The sequence below is a fragment of the Coptis chinensis genome, unplaced genomic scaffold (genome assembly GCF_015680905.1).
Source record: "Coptis chinensis isolate HL-2020 unplaced genomic scaffold, ASM1568090v1 utg136_pilon_pilon, whole genome shotgun sequence".
In the NCBI taxonomy this organism is placed as follows: domain Eukaryota; kingdom Viridiplantae; phylum Streptophyta; class Magnoliopsida; order Ranunculales; family Ranunculaceae; genus Coptis; species Coptis chinensis.
This window is the reverse complement of record NW_028238102.1, coordinates 1-17238: the sequence shown is the minus strand read 5'-3', so window position 1 is coordinate 17238 and position 17238 is coordinate 1. Positions and strand designations below refer to the sequence as shown.

Sequence of the window (17238 nt, the reverse complement as noted above, 5' to 3'; positions counted from 1 at the left end):
TTTTATATGTACCGACGTACGTGCTCATGCTTTTAACATCCTAGAAATTGGGCTCTAGACACTTTCTACTTTCTATAGTGTCCTTTTTTTTTTGAGAAATCCCAAAATTTTCTTTTGATATTACTCCAAATTTTTGTGACACGTCAGACGTTAGTATTCTAACGAAATCTTATTTCTCTTTTTTATCCCTGTCCTAGTAACTGCCAATTTCTTTCGCACACGAAAAAAGAAAACTCTTAATCGTAACCACGATGCTCTTTTGTCCCTCCCAAAATGAATTCAAACCAAAATTTCACATTTCGCAGTTTATTTTCCCATTATACTGCTGGAGTTTCATAGAATTTCATATAATTTTTTTTATTTCAACGAATACATGAATTCTTCTTGAGATATCGTATACGATCTAATTGCTGTAAAAAAAGAGGTAAAATGTTAGAATTCAATCTACTATTGTTTGATTTTAATGTTTTCAATTACTATTGTTTACAATTTATTTTTTTTCTCAGACTTTTTCTTATTGTTTGTATTAGGACTTTTCGGTGGTTGCGGTGACATTGTATAAGAATGAAAAAATTTCTATTCGAATTGGGTTGGATTCTAGGATTAGTGAAGTTAAAAGCATTATATGTACGAGATGACTTGATTTTGCTCCAACGATATGTAACTTATATGTGTTTCGTGAAGAAAAAAAAGCGTTAATTGGCACTGATTCTAATCTGCAATCTCTAGCATGTTTTGTTTATGCTAAAGGATATGGTTTTGTGGAGTTGTATGTTGGTATTATTGAACAACCACTTAGAATGTTGTCTCGTGGTAGTGGTAGTAGTAGTGTTACACATATGCGTGATGTGTTTATTGAAATTCAGCAGCCTTCGAAGTCTTCTGTATGGGCAACATTGATAACTGGAGTTGGTCAGAGGTTTCGTGGTGGTTCTGTTGAATTCAAGACTACGTTACTAAAATACTGTCTTGAAAATGGGTATTCTTATTTTCTGGAGAGGAATTATTCTATGAGAGTTACTGCAGTGTGTACCATGAAAAAGGAGATGGGATGTCCTTGGAAAGTGCATGCATATGCAAGGTTCAAAATGCTTCAGTTATTTGAAATTACAGAAATGGTTCCTAACCATACTTGTGGTGCTGGGTTTAAGGATGCAATGAATCCCAAGCTGACAAGTCAGCTTGTTAAGAGTGTTATTATTGACCAAGTGAGAGACAACCCTTTGTTGAAACCTATAGATATTGTAAAAGAATTCAAACGTGATTATAAGTTGAATTTGGGTTACTATTATGCTTACACTGGGAAAGAACTTGCTATGAAGGAGATATATGGTGATGATGCTTTGTCTTATGCACTTTTGAACTGGTATGAGGATAACTTGAGGAGAACCAATCCGGTACTTATACTGAGACTTGGAGGTGAACAAAGCGACTAGTAAGTTTGAGAGGCTTTTTATTTCATTTGAGGCGTGCTATAATGGGTTTAATTATTGCCGACCCATGCTTTGCTTGGATGGTACTTTTTTGAAAGCAAAATACAAAGGGTGTTTGTTATCTGCAACAGCCAAAAATGCCAATCAAGGTAAGTTTTTCGTACATTTGTGCGATTACCTAGGTTTCATGTTTTCAGAGAAAATGATATGTCAAATAAATTATAATTTGTATTTTATTCTATATTCATAGATTTTGATGTATCTTTAGTATAATGTGTTTGTTTTTCAATAAAAATGTTATTCTTCATAGACACTTTTGTTGTATTTGTAGGTTTATTTCCTGTGGCATTTGCTGTAGTTGTGTCTGAGGATGATGGCAATTGGGCTTGGTTCCTGAAAAATTTGAAGAAAGTTGTTTTGCCTGATAGAAGCCTTACATTTATTACTGATAGGCATCATGGGCTGGTGATCTATATCCCTACCATAGCTTTTGTCTTTGGCATTTAAAGAATAATATAAAGACGGCTGTGTCCAGTAAAAGTTCCAAACGTTCTTATGTTCAGAAGTTGCTCTCTGATTGTGCATATGCTGCAACTAACACTGAATTTGACAAAGCTATGGGTGAGCTGAGACTTGTTGGTGGAGATGAAGTCGATAAATTTTTGGAGAGTGCCTTATAAGCATTGGGCAAATGTATATTTTCAGGGGAATAAGTACTCTCTATCCTTTTTAAATGTTTATATATATATATATAGATATAGATTTGGTGGTATAATGTTCGTTGGTGTGCTTGTAATGTCCTAGTTCTTATTCACATATAAGTCAGACATGGTGTTAGACATAGTATTCTTACTGAGAAAACTTTTTTTAAAAAATAATTCAAAGGGAACTATATTACAAGCGAAGACCGTATATGATACTGATAATGAATTAAAAGACCAATGACACAATGAGGACTTTAAACAAGAGCGCATAAATCTGAAAGTAAGGACTACAACTTGATTTGTATGAATTAGTCTGACCTCACAGTACATGACATGTAATGAAGTCAGAGACCAACTTGGTATGGTTTTAATCGTCCAACCGGGTGCCCTCTGATTTTGCTTGCCAACTGCAGCCTCATAACTTCCCATAAGACCAAAAGAATCATCTTCTGATATTCCATTATCTAACCTCATTGGCGATGTGCCTGCTGAAAGTTGCATATCACCACTGCTGCCCTGATTCCATTTGCCATTGGTGTCAGGCCCCATGATCCCATGATAATCAGCAGTTGTCATGCCTACATAACCTCCAACTCCACCATTTAAGTAGCCAGGATGAAATGGAGCATTTACAGAAGGCACCAAACATCGCCTAAGACCAACAATCCTAGGGCCATTCCAAGGACTCCTTGGTGCAGCACCAAAACCAACTCCACCATATCCACCCATCGGAAATCCTCCGAATGCTCCATAGGGGTAACTGACAACCAGTCGAGGTCCATAACCCGTGTAAAGATTATACATAGGATTATATGTTGGGTATCCCCCACTGTACCTACCAATAATAGATCCTCTTCCTTCACCATTCCTCATATTGTGACTATTAGTATGATTCCTACCACTGTTAGTCGTTGCATCTTTCGGCACGTCCCTCTTAACCTCCACAGACTTGTTATTCAACTCATGAAAGTTATTCTGCATCACACTCTCTACAGCTTCCTCTGAATCAAACATGATAAACCCAAAACCCCTTGGCCTATGAGTCGTCGCATACATTACAATGACATCCGTAATTCTACCAAACTTTTCAAAATACCCCCTGAATTCTTCCTCGGTTACGCTAGCAGATAAACCCCTTACAAAAATCTTCTTAGACCTAAATTGAGTGTTATTCCCACCACCCTCTACTATGTTGTTCTTGGTTAGAATTGTGGTAATGTTGATGTTGTTCACCTCTTGGTACAACTTTTTTCACTTCCACCGTTCTTGAACATATAACATGATTTTCTTCAAGTGCTTGATCAACTACAGATGGATCTGCAAAGACGACAAACCCAAAACCTCTTGGCCTTGATGTAACCCTATCTCTCATGATCACAGTGTCTATTACTTCACTATACTTGCTGAAGTGATCTCTCAAGGTTTCTTCTTACTGAGAAAACTTGTTAGTTGTACATATGACTTTTTTTATTTCTTTATGTCATCAACTGAAGTTGTTTCACTTTGTTCATTATAACTCTTAGTATTTATTAATTACAACTTCAGACATATTTGGCCGTTGGTTGGGATCCGATTGACTGCATTGCAAAGCCAACTCTTTGTCTTTTCAAATCTTCTACCAAGAAACAACCATTATTTAGGTCCCTATTAACTAGCACTTCCAAAATCTTCTCCTCATGTAATGTTCTCGACTGCATAAATACTTGTTAGTGTAACTCGTAATGATAAATAGGACTAGAAACACATGTAGTGGCCAGTCTAAGCCTATAAGGTATTGGTGACAAAAGTACATTTAACAGACATTTACAACCAAGATGCCTTACAAGCGTGGGCAAGCGAATCAAATATGTAGCATTTGCAATTAAGACGAGACTAGGGGAAATGAAAGGAAAAAAAATACTTGGCAGAAAAATGAAAAAGGAAAACAGAAACACAGTAAGCTGTGGTTAACACTGAATTTGACAAAGCTATGGGTGAGCTGAGACTTGTTGGTGGAGATGAAGTCGATAAATTTTTGGAAAGAGTTCCTTATAAGCATTGGGCAAATGTATATTTTCAGGGGAATATGTACTCTATCCTTTCTAAATGTTTTTTTTTAATATATATAGATGTATATAGATTTGGTGGTATAATGTTTGTTGGTGTAGGCTTGTAATGTACTAGTTCTTATTCACATATAAGTCAGACATAGTGTTAGGCATAGTATCCTTACTGAGAAAACTTGTTAGTTGTACATATGACCTTTTTCATTTAATTTGTTTTTTCCAGCAACTGAAGTTGTTTCGCTTTGTTCCGGTTCTTTTGACTTAGGTTTGGGGAGATGTGTTCAAATATTGCTGAGAGCTTTAATTATTGGATAGGCAAAGAACGATACATGCCGATTACATCAATGTTGGATGCGATTCATGTTAAGATAATGGACATGATGACGAGGCGCCGGGATAAATGTAACAAATGAAAATCATTGATGTGTCCGAAATGGAGAAAAGGTTGGTCAAGAGAATTCAACTTGGTCGGACTTGGAAAGTGACAAAGTCAGCTGATGATGTGTTCGAGGTTCACTCTAACAATATCTTTTGTGTTGATTTAAAGCGTTTCTTCTGTAGTTGCAATGTGTGGACCATTGAATCTTTTCCTTGTGAGCATGCTTTACAATGTATACTCAGTATTGGTGAAGACATGCACAAGTTTTGTGACCCGTATCTTGCTGTTAGTGATTTTCGTGATTCTTACTCACATTCGATTAATCCTATTCCTGATATTGAGAAACCAAAAGGGAAGCCTGAAGGGTCATTTATACTGCCACCTGATACTAAACGTACTCCAGGACGCAGGAGGAATAAAAGGAAAGAGAGTATGGGTGCGAGAGAGAGAAAATTGCGTAAGTGTAGTAGGTGCAATTTGTATGGGTACCATAATCGTGCAACTTGCACTGCGGGATGCTAGAGACAACCATAGTTTGCTGAATTTTTCATTTCTTTTACTGTTTTTTTTTCTTTTTATACTTCTTTTTAGTATGGATTTGTGTTGTTGAACCAGTGATTCTTATTTATTTATAAATTTCATTTCCTTTTCATATTTTAGACTTTCAGTTTTGACGTTGTTTGTTATGTTTTTGATGGGCCCGTGTCACGAACGTGTGTTCTACTACCTAAACAAAGCAAAACTTGTGACCACTTGTTTGTAAAGATTTGTATTATTCCAGTTTGTCCAAACTCCAAAGCATCACGTACTGAGGCATGATTGTGCTAGTCTGCTAGAATTTTCATTAAGCATCCTTCAAAGATGGGAAGAAAATTAATAGAAGAAAACCAACTCCATGAAAGATCGCTACAAGCACTTGATGAGACTGCTATAATTCTACAGAGTCTCAATCTATCTTGTAATTTAAAACAATCTTTAATCTTTGAGATGTGGTATGGCGTGTTGGACCAAACATCTCTGCAGAATTATTCCATGATCCCTTATTCACACTCTCATTGCCTAATTGATTTAGGGGGTTAGGGTTGAGTTTCTAAGGGTTTAGGGGTTAATGCTTAGGGTGTAGGATAATTGTTCAGGGTTATTGTTTACTCTAGGATGTTGCAGGAACTACATCAAGAACTGTTATCTAACTCTAAATATCACTTTTTTCCAGCGTGAATACCCAAATCAGCAGCAACTTTGGTTGCTCTAGTGAGAGCATCGGACACCCAAAGAGCTCCTTTAGAAAAGTAGCTACTGTTATAAAATGCAATCGCTGCTTCAGAAGCTGTTTTTCCTGTCACAGATACGACATATTTGCTTGCCTCATAAGCTTTGGCTCCTGCAATCATTTGAAATTTTATAGAGTCATCAAAAGCCTTGGCCTTGGTCAATGCATCTTTGCTCAATACATATCCCTTGGATACCATGGTTTTAACAAGTGTAACATTGTGTTCTGAGTTTCAGAAAAAGCATCAGCGTCTGTAGAAAAGTTAGTCATTTCCACCCATGCAGCCATGCGCCCATATGAATTTCCATTCTTATTTGGGTAGAGAGCACATTACATAGATGGGGCATTTCTATTTTTCATATGTTCTCTCTATCTACAAACACCTATCACAACATAACCTATCACAACATATATTTCAGTCAAGTGAGCTGTTAAAAAAGTTATCTGGTATAGATATATAGATCAATCTGAAAGTAAACTCCACGGATTCCTATAAATAGAAAGAAACTGTATGAAGTGAAGAAATTCTAAGAAAATTATTTTGTCCAAGTGCATATATCTGTCCAATCCCCTATTCCTCTGGACACACAAATGATAACAAGAAAAAAAAATTCAGCTACATCCTTTTTTTCAAGTCTCATTGCTTTTATTTGACTTTGAAGGCCAACTTCTGTACTTGTCAGACAAGATCTTATAGGCAAATTTTGCACGAGTCTTTTGGATTTTTTCTTCAAAGTTGCCTTCTTGGAACAAGAACTGGTTTTTTTCCTTGTATGACCATTGCATGAACTTGCATACATAAAATGCATTGTCTTCCCTGTGAAGAAATTGATATTAAGTCCAAATTAGGATAAATATATTTTAATTATAAAGTTGTTGAGTTTATTCTCTTACGGTGAACATTGTTGTGGACAGTCCATAACTTGAATTGGGGAATCTGTTGGCAACAATTTTTTGCCTTCTCTATAGCGTCGTTTGTTCACCAACTCAGTCACTTTATCTCTCTGTAAATTCAATTATTTAGTTAGAAGATTAAATAATACAAGAAACAAATAAGTGAGTCTCTATCTAATGGCTTCAAGTAGGAAGGACTTGGTCACATGATTCGCAAGTAGAGGCCAAAAACAAACTATTTGGACATTGTGAAGATAAGTTTTGAATGCAATGCTTTAAGGTTAACACAATGAAACATAATAATGTATTTAGTTACAATGTTAAACCACGCAAAAGAAGCAAGTAGAGATGCATTTAATAAGGTCACTAACCATTAGTTTAGCGTCTTTTTTGTATTTGTCTTTTGAGGTCTTTCCTGGCAGCAACGCATTGAAATAAATCCACTCCCAAGTGTCATAGTCCAATCTCAGAAGTGTCCAATGGTAGTTGTCCCTTGACCTTTTTGTTTTGGGTGTGTTAATCGGAAAGAAACAGAACATGACATCTTCTTCAACTTCTTCCAAAACATCTTCTAGAAAGGATCTCACATTTTTTTGGTTCTTATCTGTTATAAATGTCTAGAAACAAGATGTAGCTATTTTAGTTTACCCAAAAAAAAAAAAAAAAAAAGAAGAAGATAACATAGATAAAAAAGAAATGTGGGATTGGTAGATAACATTTACCTTACACATTGAATGGAAGAATTTGCTCTTTGCAGTATTTTGGTTGTTTTCTCTCAAATATGACATGAACCAGTCAATGATCTACATGATTCATGAAAACAAAAATAGGTCAACAATAGTTAGTGCTTTTGCGATTAAATGCTAATCATTTTATGGGAAGTGTTACTATAATGCATTGTCAAACATTACCTCGTTACTTAAAAATTTATTAAACATTAGATCTTCAAGTACAATTCCTTTAATGTTGAAATCATCTCCTGTCCATGCTATTGTGTTGCCATAATGATTGTTCAATATAATGTTAGAAAACTATTTATAAACAAAGGAAAACAAAGCCAATAACCCAAAAATGGCAACGCAGAAACTGAACATGGTACTCTTTATTTTCTTTGTCCATATTATCCTTCTTTATTATACTGCTTAAGATTTCTAACTATATATGCAACCAACCTAGGCCAATTGCTATACCTCTAAGGCTCTCGGTTCTCTATTGTTTACTACTCTTAATTTCTTTTTGGACTCATTTACTTACACAAGCTAAAATAAATGAAAGAATTACATGCTAAAGCAAAAGCAGTTAAAAGCATCATAACCAAACAAAAAAAATGCACGGCAAGGTAGATCTTTAAAATATATAAAGCCAACCTAGAAAAAATAAAACCTTCTACATAATATTGTATTACTAGCTGAAATAATAAAAGGGTATGCCATTCTTATTCCATAAACTATTATCGAATACCTTTTAGAAGCTTGATTGAAGAAAGTTTGCACCACAACCTTTTGGTCATCATCCAGAAATTTCCATAGTGGGCTTGTAGCAACGTCTCTCAACTTGTCTTTTGTTAGATTCTCCAACGGCATCGATTCTGAATCAACTTTGATTGTAGTTTTCTTTCCTTTTCCCTCTGCATTTACAAGGTTGTCATTTGTATACTCTTTTCTACATGTTTGACACTCAAAGCCTAGATAAATATAGTCTATTTCTTGTCGTTTCTTCCGCATTCCAATCATATTTTCAGTTACACTTTCTTTATCGCTCATTGCACCTTGTTTGTCTTTCAGCTCCATTATTTCCTCATGACACAATTTAAGTTGTTCTATCAACACATGCTTTTGGAATTGCAGTTTTCCAATAGTAAGTTTCAGTTCTTCAATATCTCGATTGTCATTGTCTTCTTTTGTTGCCTCTCATTCCTTTTTAACATATCTTTTCTTTCTATGCTCTTCAACCTTAATCTTTTGTTTATTTTTTTTTTCCCAACACATTCTTCAAAATCAGAGTCAGAATTGCATTCCTCTTCTCTGTCAAATAATACAATTGTCTTATTAAAAAAAAAACTTCACATTTGTCTTTTCACAATTTCACAATTTGAATTACATCAAACAAAGTTGTATTGAAATTAGTTGTAATCAACATACCTTTTTTCCGTTTTTGAAGTTGATGTTTTCCACATTGTTTTGGTTTCCCCAGAAATTCATCTCACTTTTAATTGGAATTTTGTAGATTTCGGATGAATTTTAGTTATTTTGATTAACCCACTACTCTTTTGGTAACTGATTTAGTTCGTAGTTTTTTTTTTTTTTTTTTTTTTTTTGTCGGTAGTTTTTTTTAGTTGGGACTAATAAAAAGGTCAAAATAGTAAAATTCAAATCTTAAATTTGAGACAAATGTCAAATTTCAGTTTTTATGGAGGAAAAACGAAAAAAAAGTTTGTTATTTCTTATTAACTTAAGAAATTTGTGTTTGTGTACCTATACCCAATTTTCTGTTTGAACATCACCTGCGCAGGTCTGTGTGTCTGTCTAGCCAGTGCAGGGCTTGCTTTTTGAGGAGGAGACAGTAGTAATGCTAGTAAATATGGTGCGACTCTGTAGCCTGACTATAGGAATGAGCAATAAACCAACTTTGGCTTCATCTAATGGATGAAAACAAACCAATATATTTCCTAGCATCTTTCACGGAACCTGATTTTCACTTAACCTAGAGGAAAGCCTAAATGTTCAGAGACACAATACAACTTACAATACAACCAAAATGTTATTCAAAAATTTATCTGTACTCTAAGTTGCAAGCTTGCAGCTACATTAGGTGTTAATTAGTACTTTGACATTGGCAGTTTTAAATTAGCAATTAGTTGCGACTCGAGGTAGTCAGGTAGATGGTTTGCAATTTGCAAACAGTACAAGACCTAGAAAAAAAAGCTAGGTCTTGGAACTGGATGCCAAAAACATCGAGAATCTCCCAGCAAATTTGTTTAGCAACTTCATCAGCACTTCTAGATCTTTCATCATGCAGTCTGTTATTTCTCTCACACCAAATGTGGCACATTGCAGTGGAGAAGAGCCTCTTGTGTCCACTCTTGCTCATGAACATTATTTGGTTGTGACTTGTCAAGGAAGAATGCTAGAGGAAACACCCGATTTCCTCATGGCCCAATTTGAAAATGCGCATAAACAGAGCCCAATAAGCAATGAAAAATGCACTCAACGTTCCAGTGTGTTACCAAGGAAAGAAAGTTTCTTCATAGGTCAGAGAAACAGTTTTCATGGTATGGGAACGTACAAATCCTTCTATTGGTATCCACTTTGGGCCAGTCTCACTCATCCTAGTTTCTACAAGTCATCACACGAGATATCTAGCCGTCGAGGCGACTAGGCCATGGCCGGCCAGAGTTAACTCTTATGGCGATATTCAGGTTCGCACGGAGTGTGACTATACCCCGTTTTGACGTAGTAATTGGTTAAGTACTCTAATTGCTTTCTGATTTAAATTGGCCGGAAACTTCCATTATAACCTTTTTCACTCCGACTTTCCTAATCCAACACAAACAAGGTTTAACCCAGTATAAAAGAAGAACTACGGGCATGTTCTTCTGAATTCTGATTAGAACCCAACCAAGAACAAGGCACATCTCTAAATAGAAAAAATTGGAAAACCGAGAAGATCCAATTTAAACTACAATTCAAAGTTTTCGTCAATCTTATTCTATCTGCTCCAATGGCTGATTGGTCTGGTATCCCAGAAGAACTCCTGTCACTCATCTGCCAACGACTCGATTCTTTTGTCGACTACTTGCAGTTTAAAGTGGTTTGCAAGTCATGGAGATGCGTTTCTTACAACTATCCAGTGCCACAGCTTCCTCTGCTCATGCTACCCCAAGAAAACACTTCATCAGCATCTCGTCGTTCTTTTCTTGGTCTTACCAGAGGTGGAGAAGAATTGGATAAGACGAAAGTATACGAGCTTGATTTACCCGAGATCCATCAGCATAGGTGCGTTGGAGCCGCAGGTAATTGGATTGTTACAGTTGATATGGAACTTGATATGCATATTTTCAATCTATTCTCCAAAGTTCATATGAATCTCCCATCACAATCCACATTCAATACCCAGATTCATGATCCAACAATAAATCAAACTCAAAGTCGTGAACTTATGGTAAGTAAAGTGGTTTTAACCTATCCTAAGGATCCATCTGAAGATTTCATTGCGGTAGCCATCCATACTGTTCTCAAGAAGATAGCAATTGCTAGACCAGGAGACAAAACGTGGACGACAATACAAAACATCCCTTGTGTTATGGATGTTATATACTTCAAGCAGCAATTGTATGGAATTTGTGCTAATAGGAAGTTATACATTTTGGATATCAAGAGTGATCCTCCAAAGGCAAGTGAAGTGAATGTGTCCTATTCATTAATTCTTCATGGATATGTTTTTGGAGGTGTAACTCGCTACTTGGTAGAATGCTCAGGGGAGTTGCTACAAGTTCTTCAACATGAATCTCCAAAAGAGGTAGGAGGAATAAAAAAGTTATGCACTACTTCATTTAATGTTTTCAAACTTGATTTTGCTAATAATAAATGGCGTCCCGTGAAAAGTTTAGGACAACATGCTTTGTTCTTGGGTATTAATACTTCGGTTTCTGTATTGGCTTCGGTCGAGACAATATTCAAGAGGAATTGCATCTATTTTGTTGAAGACTATCGTATGCAGTATTATGGAAGAAATCTCGACAATGAAATTTCTTTTGACAGTGTAGTTTTTAATTTGGAAGACAAAAAAGTTCGAACTTTTTCCACCAACACTACCTCTGATTCTCCCTTTTCACCTCCTGTTTGGATTATTTCAAAACTCAATGGTTGATCGTCAGCATTTTTGGAGCATTGGACCTTTGTGTCGAAGTGGATTGTACTAGTTACTGCATTCAGTTAATAAACTTTCGGTTCTGCTTAGCTTGTTTAGTTTAGTTTGTGCCGACATATTTTCTTGGTGTACGATGAAGTACGTTCTAAGTAATGTCATTACTTTGTTGTTGCATCTAAAAATTGTTGTTTGATCTATTCACTAACTGTGATTTTCTTTAAAAAAACGAGTTGTCTTGTGCTTTAGACGTCGAAGGCCTGATGAATGAGTGTCCATCATTTAGATGAGAAACACGAAATCTATCTGAATTCATGGTTGTATGTGACATATAATTAGAAAGTTTTGAAGATTCCAACAAGGACCCATAAAATTGATTTTGTGTTTGGAAGACTAATTGCTTTCTGATTTAAATTGGAAACTTCCATGATAACCTTTTTCACTACGACTTTCCTAATCCAACACAAACAAGGTTGTTTAAAAGAAGAACTACGGGCATGTCTTCTGATTATTTTAGTTCTTGTAGGTACGCACTCTTTACTCTAATGGCTGATTGGTCTGGTAGTTAGATCATTCCAACTGCAAGGAGTCATCTATGCTTCACAGATTACTGGGAAGCCAAGACTTGTGGAGCCTATTTACTTGGTCGAGATTCAGGCCCCAAAGCAGGCACTTGAACGCGGGTCTTCCTTAGGGGAGGTGCAGATTCAAGGTACTCCATTATATAAAATCCAAGCGTACTTGCCAGTCATCGAGTCATTTGGGTTCTCCAGTCAACTCAGTGCTGAAACATCCGGACATGCCTTTGCAGAGTGTGTGTTCGATCACTGGGAAATGTTGACCTCAGATCCTTTGGAGGCTGGGTCAGTAGCAGCAACCCTTGTGTCTGAGATTCATAGGAGGAAGGGTTTGAAGGAGCAAATGACACCTCGCTCCGAATTTGAGGACAAGCTATAAGGTGTTAATTATCAAGTTGGGGTTTTCCCATCGTAGTTTTGGCTGTCATGTGATATGTTCTTATTATGATTTTGACACTCTTTTGACTGCTCTACACACTTATGTTTCCGACTTTCATGTTTTAAGGTTTTCTTGTGGTTATTTGGATTCGGTTATTTTAAGGTTTACCTCTGTTTTTTCCTGATCTTTGTTTCTGTTGATTTTGGTTTTACTTCATATTGCTTCTAACATTTGATAAGAATCATTCCAAGTAAGAACATTGTTAAATAGCAGATAATCAGAGACCCAGGTCATCAGCAAACCCAACTCAATCCTATGTTAACAACAAATAACCACGGGTCAAAATTGGGATCTGGGAAAAGGAGGGCGGGGCTTGCTTTAATAAACAGAGATAAAATCTTACAAAACTGATGTCTCAAATCAATGCCAAGAGACCAGATTTTCGTATTGGTTCCGGCCTAAGCTCAACATTCAATCCACTGTCTCTTTGTTGACTTTTCATCAGCTTCCACTGATTTAGTTAGCAACCCATTATTACCATTCCCATTCTCTGAATCATCCAATTTGTAAGACCAACCAGCCTCCTACCTATCTGAACGATCCAATGCAAAAAAAAAAAAGAAAAAAAAATGTCATTCATCAAGACCAATGCTAATAATCATTACTTAATAATAACATTAGCCAATTATATCATTCATGATAAAACACCATTGGAACATATTTGCAACCTTCCACGTATCTATATCACTGAGCCAACAGCACAAGTGATATAATCTTTGAAGGCTGCAAACTTTGCTTTACCGTTTTTGCCAGACCACATCCCTAGTCATCTAATTGAGGACATGCAGATCGAATCCCTATTCATGCATTGACGAAATTCTATATCGTCGCAACAGGAATGTGTCCAGCATCTCCCAAAAATATTGTGAAAAAATAATTTACATGTATGCTATGCTATATGTACGGAAAATATTCTAAAACTTGCACCAGAAAGTATCATGGATATACTAAATATATGGAGAATCCCCATTTAATCTTACCTCGGCTCTGAAAATTGTGGAATATGAGGCTGAACTAAAATCCTTTACAGTGATCTCAGTGATTTTGGCTTCATCTAATGGATGAAAACAAACCAATATATTTCCTAGCATCTATATTTCCTAGCATCTTTCACGGAACCTGATTGTCACTTAACCTAGAGGAAAGCCTAAATGTTCAGAGACACAATACAACTTACAATAGAACCAAAATGTTATTCAAAAATTTATCTGTACTCTAAGTTGCAGGCTTGCAGCTGCATTAGGTGTTAACTAGTACTTTGACATTGACAGTTTTAAATTAGTAATTAGTTGCGACTCGAGGTAGTCAGGTAGATGGTTTGCAATTTGCAAAACAGTACAAGACCTAGAAAAAGAGCTAGGTCTTGGAACTGGATACCAAAAACATCGAGAATCTCCCAGCAAATCTGTTTAGCAACTTCATCATCACTTCTAGATCTTTCATCATGCAGTCTGTTATTTCTTTCACACCAAATATTGCACATTGCAGTGGAGAAGAGCCTCTCGTGTCCACTCTTGCCCATGAACATGCATTATTTGGTTGTGAAGGAAGAATGCACACGAGTGCATTTTGCATTTTTGCTGCTAGAGGAAAAGCACGATTTCCTCATGGCCCAATTAGAAAATGCGCATAAACATAAACTGAGCCCAATAAGCAGTGCATATACAAATCCTTCTATCGGGATCCACTTTGGGCCAGTCTCACTCGTCCTAGTTTCTACAGGTCATCACACGAGATATCTAGCCGTCTAGCATAGGAAAGTCTGACTATACCCGGCACGTTTTGATGTAGTAATTGGGTAAGTACTCTAATTGCTTTCTAATTTAAATTGGAAACTTCCATTATAACCTTTTTCACTCCGACTTTCCTAATCCAACACAAACAAGGTTTAACCCAGTATAAAAGAAGAACTACGGGCATAGTCTTCTGATTATTTTAGTTCTTGTACGTACGCATTCTTTACTCTAATGGCTGATTGGTCTTGTATCCCAGAAGAACTCCTGTCACTCATCTGCCAACGACTCGATTCTTTTGTTCAGTACTTGCAGTTTAGAATTGTTTGCAAGTCATGGAGATGCGTTTGTTACAACTATCCACTGCCACAACTTCCTCTACTCATGCTACCCCAAGAAAAGACTACATCAACATGTCGTCGTTCCTTTCTTGGCCTTACCATAGGTGGAGAAGAATTCGATAAGACAGTATACGAGCTTGATTTACCCGAGATCCATCAGCATAGGTGCGTTGGACCCGCCGGTAATTGGGTTGTTACGGTTGATATGGAACTTGATATGCATATTTTCAATCTATTCTCCAAAGTTCATATGAATCTCCCATCACAATCCACAATCGATACCAGGCCGTTTAAGGATCCAACAATAAATCGAACTCAACTTCGTGATCATATGGTAAGTAAAGTGCTTTTAACCTCTAAGTATCCTAAGGATCCATCTAAAGATTGCATTGCGGTAGCTATCCATACTCCTTCCGGGATGATAGCAATTGCTAGACCAGGAGACAAAACGTGGACGACAATACAAAACATCGGATCATCTTTTATGGACATTATATACTTCAAGGAGCAATTGTATGGAATTGGTGTTAATGGGAAGTTATACATTTGTGATATCAAGAGTGATCCTCCGAAGGCAAGTAAAGTGCGCATGTCCTCATGGTTCTTAAACGTAAATCACTACTTGGTGGAATGCTCAGGCGCGTTGCTACAAGTTGTTCGAGCTGCTGATTATCAAGAACAGGGAGAAGGAGAAAGTATGTTCTGTACTTGTACGTTATATGTTTATAAACTTGATTTTTCTCATAATGAACGGCAACCCGTGAAAAGCTTTGGACAACATGCCTTGTTCTTGGGTTATAATACTGAAGACTTACATGTTTATAAACTTGATTTTTCTCATAATGAACGGCAACCCGTGAAAAGCTTTGGACAACATGCCTTGTTATTGGGTTATAATACTGAAGACCATCATCCGAAGTATTATTATACAATTAATAATCTCGACATTGAAAGTCCTTTTGACAATGGTGTCACTTCATTCACTTAATTAACCTAGTTTCTTTTATACTTAATTAACCGAAGTATACTTTTAAGTTGATTATAGGTAAAGCATTGTGTGGCAGATAATTACTTGGCAGTGTTGTGGCAATCATAGAAAGCATTAAGGTAGCCCTAGAACGAGAATGGTTAAATTTGTTGATTAAACTTATTATTGCTAGAGGGAAATAGTAATCAGTAGTTAATTATATATATTCTCTTCATGTGCATCAACAATTGAAATGATTTCCGAGATTTGAAAAAAAAATATCACATCTTTTTGCTTTTTCTTTTGTCTACTATACTCTGACTGAATTCCAAAATCAATATACAACAAAGCATCATATACTAACAGTGTACACCAACATTCCACGAATCAAATGTGAGGAGTGCCAGAATTTACAGAAGTTTACTTCTCTAGGCTCCAAAAAACTTATCGGCTGCCTCCCATGAATTATTTTCCATTCAGAAGGTTCAGCTTCAAGCTCAGTTTTAATTTGAGTTAGCGATCTAGAAGACAGGTAATGCTTCTGCTCAGAAATGATTTGTTCCTTAAAGTTGGACATCTTTTAAACAACAACACTGCACAGCATAATTTAGTCAGTTAGAGGATAAACAGGCATTTAAAAATCATAAACCAGTTATTACTATGTAAATTACATACCTAAAGCCATTTGCAAGAACAATTTTTCTATACATCTGCTTGTCGATGAGTTGTTGATGTGACCAATGGTACCATCTGAGCCTCTTCGACCTCGTCCGAGCTTGTTTTAGAAGCTTCCTTTTTCAACTTGTGGTTATTGTATGCAGCTACACCTACAATCGCTATAGGAAAGGGGTGAAGATTTCACTTTAAAAGAGGTTTGAATGTTTACACTAGATCTCTTTCAAGCCGTTTCCCCTAATAAATTACAACATGCATTAAAATTATAATTTGTAACTCTTTTCCTATGAATCTGAAAAGCAAGTACTCAGAGATTGTGGAAAGCCCGCTGAGGTGAACTTGAAAATAGCAAGAGAATATGGATATGCAAAACAAGTACTATGTCTATAGGACTTAAGAGGCAATTTACGAGGAAAACAAAACTTAATAACCAGAATGAGATTGAGATTGTGTCTTCTATGTCTTTACAATATATGTAGATTTTTTTTTTGTGTGTGTGTGTGACTGTGTGTGTAGGGGAAGGGGTTGACGGTTAAACAGTCACATGCATGAGGTTATGATAACCCATACGCCCCCTTCGAATGACAATATTAAAAGGGGTTTTGCAGTTACTTACCAATTCCATAACCAAATAGGTTTATAACAGTTAGTTTTGTGTCAGCAAACAGAAGGGCTGACAGTAGGACGACCACCCAATCCTTGACAACTCCCCGCCACACCTAATAGTCAATGCACTTGTGTGTGAGATGACAAGGAACACCGATAGATTCAGTGCAAAAGTACAAAGGGAATTGAGGGTCAGCACAAGAGGTTGAAAACTCCATGGCCCATTCAAGATTCATCTTTGGCAGCTCTAGAAATATCCATGGGATGAAGAGGCATAGAGCACTGCAGAAAACAATATTTTGTCATGG

At 36.4% G+C, this 17238-nt stretch overlaps 4 protein-coding genes, 1 long non-coding RNA gene and 1 pseudogene across 7 annotated transcripts; 4 read left to right on the top strand and 2 right to left on the bottom strand.

The window, feature by feature from the left end:
- The first annotated feature begins 800 nt into the window (after nt 1-800).
- Nucleotides 801-2113, top strand: LOC147474014 (uncharacterized). Its single transcript, XM_086586749.1, has 4 exons — nt 801-1366; nt 1437-1582; nt 1765-1898; nt 1997-2113. The coding sequence occupies exons 1-4, from the start codon at nt 801-803 to the stop codon at nt 2111-2113; spliced, it is 963 nt and encodes a 320-aa protein (XP_086442875.1).
- A 120-nt stretch (nt 2114-2233) lies between these two features.
- LOC147474013 (heterogeneous nuclear ribonucleoprotein 1-like) lies at nt 2234-3834 on the bottom strand (annotated as a pseudogene).
- Nucleotides 3835-4615: 781 nt separating this feature from the next.
- On the top strand, nt 4616-5083 carry LOC147474012 (uncharacterized). The gene has a single exon (XM_086586748.1). It carries the CDS (start codon nt 4616-4618, stop codon nt 5081-5083), a length of 468 nt encoding a protein of 155 aa, XP_086442874.1.
- Nucleotides 5084-9957: 4874 nt separating this feature from the next.
- On the top strand, nt 9958-12689 carry LOC147474011 (F-box protein SKIP23-like). 3 transcript variants are annotated; one of them, XM_086586774.1, is made up of 3 exons: nt 9984-11243; nt 12161-12303; nt 12403-12689. In XM_086586774.1, exons 1-2 carry the CDS (start codon nt 10446-10448, stop codon nt 12266-12268), a joined length of 906 nt encoding a protein of 301 aa, XP_086442900.1. In that variant the 5' UTR covers nt 9984-10445; the 3' UTR covers nt 12269-12303; nt 12403-12689. The 3 variants fall into 3 exon arrangements, with proteins under 3 accessions (XP_086442901.1, XP_086442900.1, XP_086442899.1); XM_086586775.1 differs by having other exon boundaries at nt 9958-11243; nt 12118-12689; XM_086586773.1 differs by having other exon boundaries at nt 9985-11243; nt 12161-12689.
- A 1747-nt stretch (nt 12690-14436) lies between these two features.
- On the top strand, nt 14437-15670 carry LOC147474010 (F-box protein SKIP23-like). The gene has a single exon (XM_086586747.1). The coding sequence runs from the start codon at nt 14576-14578 to the stop codon at nt 15668-15670; it is 1095 nt and encodes a 364-aa protein (XP_086442873.1). The 5' UTR covers nt 14437-14575.
- Nucleotides 15671-15985: 315 nt separating this feature from the next.
- LOC147474009 (uncharacterized) lies at nt 15986-17035 on the bottom strand. The gene is made up of 3 exons (XR_015210160.1): nt 16941-17035; nt 16325-16485; nt 15986-16242 (listed from the first exon to the last, which is right to left on the bottom strand). It is a non-coding gene; the product is annotated as an uncharacterized LOC147474009 (long non-coding RNA).
- Between the last annotated feature and the right edge of the window lie 203 nt (nt 17036-17238).